Source organism: Cheilinus undulatus, linkage group 12 (assembly GCF_018320785.1).
Source record: "Cheilinus undulatus linkage group 12, ASM1832078v1, whole genome shotgun sequence".
Lineage (NCBI taxonomy): Eukaryota > Metazoa > Chordata > Actinopteri > Labriformes > Labridae > Cheilinus > Cheilinus undulatus.
The window spans coordinates 31,764,399-31,774,933 of NC_054876.1; the positions used below are offsets into that span (position 1 = coordinate 31,764,399).

The following is a 10,535-nucleotide window of genomic DNA, read 5'->3' on the forward strand; positions in this document are numbered from 1 at the left end:
GAAACAGGCATTGACACATGCACCACCTACTAGTTTACCTTGCAAAGCAGATGGGTTGGCCAGAGTCCATGACTGTCATCAGGCAAATCCATCTTGCACAACTCCAATCTACAATGACTGCGCCTTGTCTAACAACGGACAGGACCAAGCAGTGTCATTTAAAAAGAAAGACGGGGTAGCAACGAGTTAGTTGTACTGGAAGTTGAGAGCAATGGCTGCCACTGGTAAAGCATTTAGCTTGAATGTAGTTGTAGTATTGCATTATCAGAACTGAGCCATATTTCTTTATCAAAACAAGAGCAAAGAGCCACAATGAAAGCTTCTCTTGGCAGAGAAGATGATTTGCACTCCTCCCTACCAGCCTGGGCAAGTGCTTTATCCACCGATAAGCTCCACTGTTCATATACTACTACAGGGCCAGCCTGTTGAGCTGAGGTTACTACTGGAGCTGCGCATGCCTACTAACTCATTTTGTCTTGTCACTTTGAATGTGACAGACAGAACATTCATCCAATCACCTTCCAAGATTTTTTGAAGAGTCCAGCCCTTCCCTAATTCCTTTTATGGGAGGTTTCCCAGATGAATTTGAAATATATCCATGCAATGGATATACAGTAGCCTTTCTGGCAGGTAACCTGCTAGTGCTTTTACTGTGTAAAATTTCCTCATAATAAAGGTCATCAGTGGCAAGTCCATGATTTAGTTGTTATTGGCAATACCTAAAACAAAAGAGAAAATTTGTACCCTTGACAATAACAAGCAATAAAAATGCAATTTTTCAATAGCTGTCTTAGAGCTATATTGACATGATCAAAGTGTCAATACAGATATATTTCATTACTTTCATATACAGTACATATTAATAAATGTGATTCTGATAATGATAAGCTGCTATTAAAATATTACCAGTGTCTGAGCAGTGAACAGAGCTTCGTGACATTGAGATTTCAGAGCCAACAGATGTTTCCTGTGAGGCTTTGCCAAAGATGACAAACATTACAGAGAATTGCTAATCAGAGCTGATTTAAAACATTTTATATTCATGTCATCAATGTAACAGCCTTATTAGTATTGTTACAACTAAAATCTGAGATTTTAAAAAGGAGTGACTCCATTCATTTGAGTGTATTTCTGTATTTTTCTGTAAAAAGACTTCTTTTTGCAGCAGGGAGCTTTTTTACAAAAAATCCACACAGTTTGTGTTCTGGCCGAGTTTACACTAATGCAAGGCCAAATGTCAGGGTGTAACAGTATATTGTGCTTCTCTTTGCTCAGTTAGCCAGAGAACTATGACAACAGTTAATGAAATATTCAGGCTAGCCCATCTGGCACCAAAAACCATGAAATGGTCACCTTTCTTATGCTGCTCAGATATTGGCTTTAATGAGCAGTTGTACAGGTGTACCTAATAAACTGACTGGTATATTAAAGCTACTGATAAACTATATCTTATAAAGATGTAAGTGTTTTAAATGTTGCTCAAATTATGTCTGAGTAGAACAGATAGGGAGAAAGAAAAGGACATATGTAAAGGCAGACACATACATCGTACGTGGTCTTACCCTCTGTGTGTATAGCAGACACGTAGCTCCAGTTGTATCTCTTGACGATGTCCACCATTGCTCTGGCCTGTTGCATATCTGATGGCACCACCCTCATGAAATATTTATAAAGGCTCTGTGGAAATTAATTCACATGTTCACCAGTCGCCCACTTTATGTTTTTCATGTGACAGCCTGTCTGTGAGTTAGACATACATCCACGGCAGCATTAATTATGATACCCACTCCATAAAGCCAAGGTTGTTTAAAGAACAAAAAACAACACTGTTGCCTTGGCAGCTTAAGACAATTTACAGCAGTGGTTCTCAAACTGGGGTCCGGGGACCCCTGGGGGTCCGCGAGCTAAAGCAAATGAATACATTTAGGGACCACAGCGCCATACAACAACCATACTAAACCAATGACTCCCGCATAAGTCAGCTTTGGGCCAATAAAAACTCAGATGTTGATGATGATTGTGTCATATCATGTAAATCTATCAGTCATCATACATCACTCACTTTGCTCAGGACGCATTTGGTGTGCAGGTCCAGCTAGCAACAACTAAATATACAAAGCGCTTCCACTTCATCAAGTGATGCTAGGCCCAAACCAGCTAAACTGATAAAATATGGTGACAGCTCTTGAGTTTGGTTTTATTGAAAACAGTGACAGAAGACCAAAATGTGGTGTGGACCTGTACTTGCAAATGAAAACATGAAGCCCGCCAAGCTAAAGCCTTACCTGGTAACAAAGCATGCAGAGTTAAAGGACGAAACAAAATATTTTTTCCAGACGAAAGGGCAACAAAAATGGCGATTAACATCTGTTTTATCAGCGTGAGGGTTATGTGGGGGCCATTGGAAAATGTTATGCCCTGTAAGGGGTCCCTAGCACCGAAAAGTTTGAGAACCCCTGATTTACAATACACCAGGAATATGCATTAAAAGCACAATTAACATGGAGTAACATGCTCTGCCGTCATTCCTTTTTCTACTAACAGTATTCAGAATCAAATATCTTCACTCTCTCTTTCTAAAATTTCAAAAGCATATTGAACATCAAATTATCACAATAATTTAGAGCCATTATGATCCAATTTCACCCAAAGTTGCTGTTCTTAATGGTGTTTTTTAACCTTTAAATCTCCAAATTATGAAGTCATATTAAGTTTGATTTTAAAGGAAAGAGCTTTTTTGGGTTCATTTAAGAGGGCTTCTTTAAAACATACACCATGAGCACATTTTTATAGTACAGTACCCATAGTACTCCTTTTTTACCTGTACTTAAATAACGGTGTTTCAACAGTATGTTAGTTAGTTTATTTCGTTTTGGGCTTACTTGCCTTAATTAGAGAGACAAAACAGTGAAAAGAGTAAGGGTGAATAATTAGGACTTATATATTAATCATCAGTGGATTCTAATAACATTCAGATCTAGAAAAATATATTTGTCATATATTACAAGGGCAGCATAATATCATTGTCTGATTGTTCAGATTCCTTGCAGCAAACCCTTTGCTTTGGTAGCTACTTTACATTTTTTTGTGTGTACACATACAATACTCAATGATTGGTGCATGTATCTAACACTGAAGAATTTAAAGTAATAAATAAGCCTACGTATCTGTGTTTAGTCATATTGATTTTACTTAAATTTTTCCAGCTAACAGGACATCTCCTTGGAGCAAGTCTGGTCCCAGCCTAATACAAGGTTGACACCCCTGCTCTAGGCCAACTGGCACTGTTACCAAGACCCTGCTACTTATGTAAAATGTGTAGTAAAGAAAGTGATTACTTTGGACCACTCTTGGTTTATACTGTACATTATATAGAATTTAGAATTTCTTTTAACTGTGTTTTACAGGCCGAAAATGTGTTTTTGTCTATTTCACAATAGAAGAATACCAGACAAAAAAACAAAAAAACAAAAAACAATTCATCATGTTGGCTTTCATTCATTAGTGTGAGTAACCTCAGTCATGGCACCACCTACAGGTTTCCAGACTTTAGAGAGTTAGATGCTGGTTTTAGACACTGAATGATGTTAATGATGTTCTTTATTTTCTCTAGTAGTCTCCGCTGTTCTCCTTCATTTGAATTGTTGGCACCAGGATTAGCAGTCTTGTGTGTGGTGACAATTAGGGTCCATGCCATAGCTTAGGGTAGGTAGCATCAGCATCTACCTGGAGCTTGTATGTATGGAGCCTGGATCTGTTTAAGGTGGTGATGTTGTTTGTATTATGATAACCACGTAGAGAAGCTAAGATAAGAACACCCCCATGATGGTATGGTGGGTGGTGTGTGCTAGCATAGAGGGGGTGGCTCTGGGACACCAGAGCTCGTTGTTCAGCCTTCCTGAGGTGCTGTGAAATTAACTTGATGAAATGTCAGTGAAGGGAGCTTCTTTCTTGACAGCCCTGGTGAAGTGCTGGCTTTTTGCTGCCCACTGGTCTATTCTCCAATATTCAGGGCATATGGGTACAGGGACTTCTTGTCTGCAGGCTTATCTTATTGAGGGACATGGAAATAATGTGAGGGTGAACTTCCAAAAGTGCTTTCATTCTGTTATCTGAATGCCCAAAACAGATTATTAATCACTGATAATATATTGTCTGAACAACTCTTATTCTAATGAGTTTTATTTTGGTCAAATTAAGTTTAAATTAAAAAAAGATCTGCTTTTAACTTCAATGCACCAAATACTTGAAACATTCTAAAAAAATCACTAATATAATTTCTGATCCTATCAATTTGAATATAGTAGATTTATATATTCTTTTGAACTAATTATTGTAATAGTTTTAAGTTTTTTTTGCCCTATTGCATCTTTCTATCATGTGTTTATTGTTTTAAATCTATATTTTATTTTTTCTTATTGTTACCCCTGTCATTCTCTGAAAATTTTATTTGTGTTTGCTCTGTTATTATCTACACCTTAGCACCAATAAGGGTTTTCTTTCAGAATGCATCCTAAGGGTTTGAATGTAAACATAATAATGGAATTTTATTTGTAGCTGCATTATTTGAGAAAATATAACAGTTACAAATTAAGTAACTGTGTAAAGTCTGCACTGATTTGTTGTAATGATAAAAGACAGTACTATCAGGTAAAGATATGGAAGTAAAAAGCCTCAGATTGACATAATTTTTGTAAAATATGTTACCTTGTCACTGAGGTCCATGCTTGTGGCTGAGTAAGCAATCTGCGGGATGTTGAAGAGCTGCAGAAGATTCTGCACCTGTATAGCCACAGAGCTGGATCCTGGTCCAATCAGTCCCACAATGGGCTTCTTTCCCTGCATTAGCATGCTCCCTTGCTCTGCAGTGCACTTGCCCTGGTTCTCCTCCTCTTCGTTCGACACCAGTGTGTCCCGAATGAACTCGATGCTCTGCTCCAGTGCCACCGCAGAGTGCCAGCATGAGTCCCTGGTGAGGAGAGGTTAGGTTCTTGTTGTTATGTAGAAAACAGTTGGAGAATAAGTGGATGATAGCTTGGCCATTTGAAGAGCCAATTTTGAAGAACCTCTTAACTCTTTTGGAAGCAGAGAGAAGTATTAATCAAAAGTTTAACTAAAGCTAATTTGAGGTTTGAGCAGTCTGATATCTCCCAAGTGTTCCCAAGTACCCTTTTAATGTCTGCATTTAGCTACTTTTGACAGTGCTTCTTTTATGAACTTATAATTATGATAATAGTAAAAATAATTAATGGTACTCAACCTTGTTCAACCCAAGAGCCACACTGTCTTAAAACACTTTTGTGAGAGCCACAATCCAAAACCAGGGATGTAAAGGTAGATCCAGAGATCAACTGATCCACAGCTGAATGAAACAATGAATTTGTGGATTATTGTGGGGTTAAATGGGATGCAATAGGCTACATATAAATGTCTGTATAGGGTCAGAAGAAATGATGTCACTAATACTGAGCAGATTTTTTTATTTATGTAATTTCCACCTGGCCTAAAGGTTGGTTAAAATATCAGGATGTGCCAAGTTTAAGCAATTAGATGCTTTTGAAAGAGCTAATGAATTATGGTTGGCTTTGTGGGTATTTATATTTCCCATTTGGACATTTACTCTAGTTCTGTGGCTCTGCTGCAATAAAGAGATGCTTTCAATTTATTTCCATTCATTATTAAAGCTTTTAGCTTAAGGGGGAGGGGCCTTAAATTTGTCTTTGCCCTGGGCCTAAATGACTAAAACCGGCCCTGCCTCACATCTGCAGCATTCCTAGACACATTATTCTGCCCTGCCTCACTCTGTTGCTTTTGTTTTATGTTTCTGCTCTTTTTACAATATTTATTATCAGTAGTAAAATACATCGTAGTATAAAAATGTTGGAGAGCATTTGAAGCAAGTGAGTGAAGAAATTTTTTTGAATGAGGGCATAAGAAGCTTCAATTTGAACACAAGACAGCACCCCTTGAATGCACTTACTGAAGAGACTCAATCAGTGGACTTCCTCTATTCTCTTTCTCTTATGCACGTTCCTCTGCCACACGCACCCGTCAGTAAAAATATATGGCTTACAAAGAACAAAAGTTTTCATTTAAATTTAGTAATTAAAGCATGTCTTCTTTGTGTGGGAAATATATGTATTGACTTGCAATGATTCTTTACTGATGGCAGTGTTTACCTTTATAAAAGATTTTTGAAGGATTTTTTTTTCCAAGTAAGCCTTAAAGTCCCTGTAAAGTGAAATCCAAACTTCCTGTCTTAACACTAGATGTGTTGGAATAAGGCTGCTGTAAACATGTGAAAACCCCATCTACATGTGACAGAATTTTTGATTTAGACCATTAGAAAGTGTTCACCTCTTTCCTGACTTGGTTTAATTTGAGCAGGGCAAATATATGAGTCCACGACATCACCAGTCTCGATGCAGTCTTAATGAGGAATTACCCTGCCCTCCTAACGCTACAATGATATAAATTCACTGAGCAGTTCATCTTAGTAGTCTGTTGTTAGCTGATGTTACTGCCGTCATTGAAAGTTAACAGTCAGCTACATGCTATGTTTTTATTCACTGCAAGGAAAATTTCCCAAATCTATCAGCTACGGTGGCCTACAGGTCATTAAAAATATTATAACAGAGATATGTGCCAAAAAATTGTAAATTTTATCCCCAACTTCCCACTTTCTGCTCAAGTACAGAACCAGGCAGCTGTACTCTGATTAGAAGCATTTTGAAAAATGTGAGAGGATTGTATTTCTCCTGAGTGGGCGTGGCTTCAGCTCATTCAACCAACATACCCACACCATCCTAGAGCAGATTTTACTGCCTCATTTTTCATGTCTTTGTAGCTTAATGTTGTAAATTTAGAGATGTTTTTCATGACTAAAATTTGGCCTGGTGGTTCAAACACAGTGGCTTGTCACACTACAAAGCTAAAACAAAGATCTTCGAAATCACTTTACAGGGACTTTAAAAGAGCTACAACTGGTCAACAAAGCAGCTCCGGAGCTGCAGATTGGATATCAGTGAATTAATAATGTTTGGGACCCCCTTGAAAATCAGTACAGGCAAACTTAAAATGGATCACAAACCACTGACAGTGGGAAGAAATGATAGCAGCAACCAAATCTCTGGATATTTTGTACGGCATTTCTAGAGCTGTAGTAGCTTTTGTTTCAGGAAATGTTGCTTGCAAAGCTTTGTCATTGGTTTAAAATCCCAAAATGTTTAAGTCTCGAATGCTGATTAACAGCAGGTTGTTTGTGGACTTCTGCCTCTGTGTGATTTACCTCATTAACTGCACCATTAAAAAACCTGCTAGTCCTCTCTCAGGGCTTAACTTCTCCTGCCAAAGGCCCTATATGAGAGCCATTTTCAGCCTCCCCTTCTTGACTTTGGCTTCACCTTTCAATTAAGCTCTCAACATTTATCAATGACATTTTTTCAAATGCAATTATGCCTACCTTACTTATCCATTGTATTAAATGTAACAAGTATATAAACTGCCATTTTAATACTTTTTAGCAACTAGTGAAGCTGTTGCTTTCTCTAAATGCTGGTAAATGAAAGTATACTACCATTACCGGGTTCATGTATGAGGCTCTCCCTTGTCTAGCTTTTGATAAAAGCTGAATTCATTAAAATGTTCCTCTACTTGTGATGACTGTCTAACTGATGATGACCTTTAACATCTTCTGGCACAAATTCTGCTTTTTTGTGAGTCTGCTTTAAATTTGAATCCTTTCCTATCTGAAATTACTGTATAGAATTCAGAGGAACCTGTATATCCCAACATGTTTGAATATTTCACTAAAAAACTTAAACACACATGCTTCTTAATGTATCATATTTTGCTAGATCACAGGACTATCCCTCAGACTAACAGAGCAGCAAGAACTGTTGCAGGCTAACATTTAAACGCAAAAATGATAAAAGAAGTCATAGTAAAACATGAGATAGTTTGGTGCTTGGTTTCTTACCTTATCTCACAGCCCAAGGTAATATTCGGGAGGATAAGGGGGTCTGCATTGATTCGATCCAGAGTGTGCATCATGGCCTCCACTCTCTGAATCCCATACTGCTCTCGCACTGCACCACACTTTCGCTCATGAACCTTGAATACAGCATGAGTAGATTAATGCCACTCTTATGTATGAAGAAAAAAACTCAGACATGAACACACAACAGCTTACCTTATCAGCAGGTGGCTGGTGGTGGACAGAGAAAAGAGCCCCTATGATGATATCCCCAGGGATATGAGCCAATACCCTTCTCTCATTGTTTTGGGCATTGACCCCCAACTGGTCCCTCAGGCCAAGCCAGCTCAGCAACACATACACTGCCAGCAGCTTTATGTGTAACCCTTGTGGATTTCCCATCCCTGCGTTCATCTGTACACATCCTGCCATCCTCTGTCCTCTTAGATCTCAGGGACGGATGACTGTGTTTGTTTTCGGGTAGCTTGTGTAGTGTCAAGGGTGAAGGCTAAATTCCTAAAAGAAAGGGAAGAATGAGGATAAGGTTTATGTCAAGTAGAAGTGCATATACCGGAATTTCAAACTTCTAACAACAGTGAGACCTGTTTCAATAATGCAGTATCAAAAAGAAGTCCTAGGCACCGAACATCGATACATTTCTTTTTTAAAATGATAAAAATTTTTGCCAAACTTCTGTACACAGTTTTAATAGTTCAACAATATTGGCAGCTTTATGATAATAAAATATTGTCAATGTTCTTGTAACATTTAAATGGATCAAATCCTCTTATGTACACCATTCTTGTGAAACAGATGTTTGTTTTACAAGTGTCAATACTTTTCAGTGTTATTGCTCACTGAAATAACAGAGACTGTGTAGTTTCAAAACATATGGTATCAAAGATTAGGAAAAATATTGTTAACATTGACACATGTAGCAATGTGTGATGGCATTTTGATGCAAAACAATGAACATAGATGTGAAATAAAGAGCAATTAAGCAGGTAGCAATTTACAGTTGTACTACTTTTAAAAAACACTGCAAAAAATCATGAACATCTTTTGAAAAAGGAAATTTACAATGCACTTGGGGAGATTTAGAGGCATTAAGTTTATGTGAGGCACTAATTACAATGAAAGGTAGTGATGAACAGTTGGAAAGCAGGTGTTTCTTTCATATAGATACACTCAAGAATAAATTAGCTATTGTATTTCAGGTCCAGAGTTGGGATATTTGAGGGGAAAGAAAAATATGGTATGGGCATTGGGTATATATTGTATAACAATCCCTTTTACTACTGCCCATGGTACACAAAGTATGGAGGCTGGTTCTTCAATTATGCATCAACAACCTATGTGAGGCTATTTATCTCTACTTAACTGATTTCAAATATATCCAAAGTAACACAAACTTTAACCTACCTCTTACTTGTTTGCAGCCTTGCAGATGCCATCCCTTTAGACACCGTTTCCATCACAGAAGAAGAGGAGGAAGAAAAAGCGCTGCAGGTTTCTGCTCAGGCTCACTCTGACGCCTGGCTACAGCAAACTGCAAATAGCAGCAGATAATATGGCCCGTTATTGGAACATGTTTGACTTACTGACGCACGCGGAGGGGCCCCCTCCTTCCCATTCTCCACCACCTCCTCCTCTTCCTCCTCCTCATCCTCCTCCTACTCCAAACCAGTGGAAAGCATGGAGGATCACCGGTGACTAATTTGGTACAACTATAGAAGACTGCGGTAAAGGTTCCAGAGGGAAAATTAGAGAAATATTAGAACTGAGGGAGGAAAAGATATGGGCGTTAAGGAGCTAGCTTCCCAGCAAACAATTAATGGTGCGGATGTTTTTCTAGCACTCTTCCTCCATTCCTCATCTTTCACCTCTTAAAGTAGGAATGACTGTTAGTAATTATTAAGTCAAAGTTTAATAAGACACATACCAACTTTAAACAGCCCAGTTTGACACCAGTTGACCGCCTTCGCCTGGTGTATCGGGTAAACGAGCGACTGTGTTAACTGGTGGATTCGAACGGTGGTTGTCGTAGTTACTACAACGTAAGAGGAACACAGCTATGATACATAGCCGCCCTAGAGAACGCCTCTTTTTTAGATTTTCATAAAGCCATGACAACCGTTGTGTGACATTATAATAAAAAAAACTAAATAAAATTATATTTGCGAGGACAGTAACGGTTTATTCAGTTTTCAACAGTTGAAACTTCGACAACCACAGACACACTCAGCTGGAAGTCATCAGTTGACACGGTAGCTCTTTTCTTCCTCACACCGGAAGAAACACCGTTAACGTCCAACTTCAAACTGGCCACTTTGAACGCATCATGTTTTGTTTTGTTTGATTCGCTATTTTTTGGTTTTGGTGGACTGTTGACAAAGGTGAGTGACCAAGGTAAGCTAATGTGATAGGTCTTCACACTAATAGCTTAGTGGCCTACGTATTAAGCCAGGTTACTAATTGTTCAGTGTTAAATATGGATGTTTTCTGCTTGGTAAAATGTGTCACAACAACAACAATACTTCTCAGTAGATGTTTGGAAAGT

General features: G+C 38.3%; 1 protein-coding gene across 1 annotated transcript in view; it reads right to left on the reverse strand.

Moving 5' to 3' along the window:
• grm5a (glutamate receptor, metabotropic 5a) overlaps positions 1-9,525 on the reverse strand; it is a 38,122-nt gene extending 28,597 nt beyond the window's left edge. Inside the window, exons 1-5 of the mRNA XM_041802158.1 lie at positions 9,398-9,525; positions 8,192-8,491; positions 7,979-8,112; positions 4,708-4,969; positions 1,563-1,677 (exon numbers count right to left, since the gene is read on the reverse strand). Coding sequence (XP_041658092.1) covers positions 1,563-1,677; positions 4,708-4,969; positions 7,979-8,112; positions 8,192-8,407 — 727 coding nt within the window. The 5' untranslated portion in view covers positions 8,408-8,491; positions 9,398-9,525. The remainder of the gene's footprint in view (positions 1-1,562; positions 1,678-4,707; positions 4,970-7,978; positions 8,113-8,191; positions 8,492-9,397) is intronic.
• Positions 9,526-10,535: the final 1,010 nt, after the last annotated feature.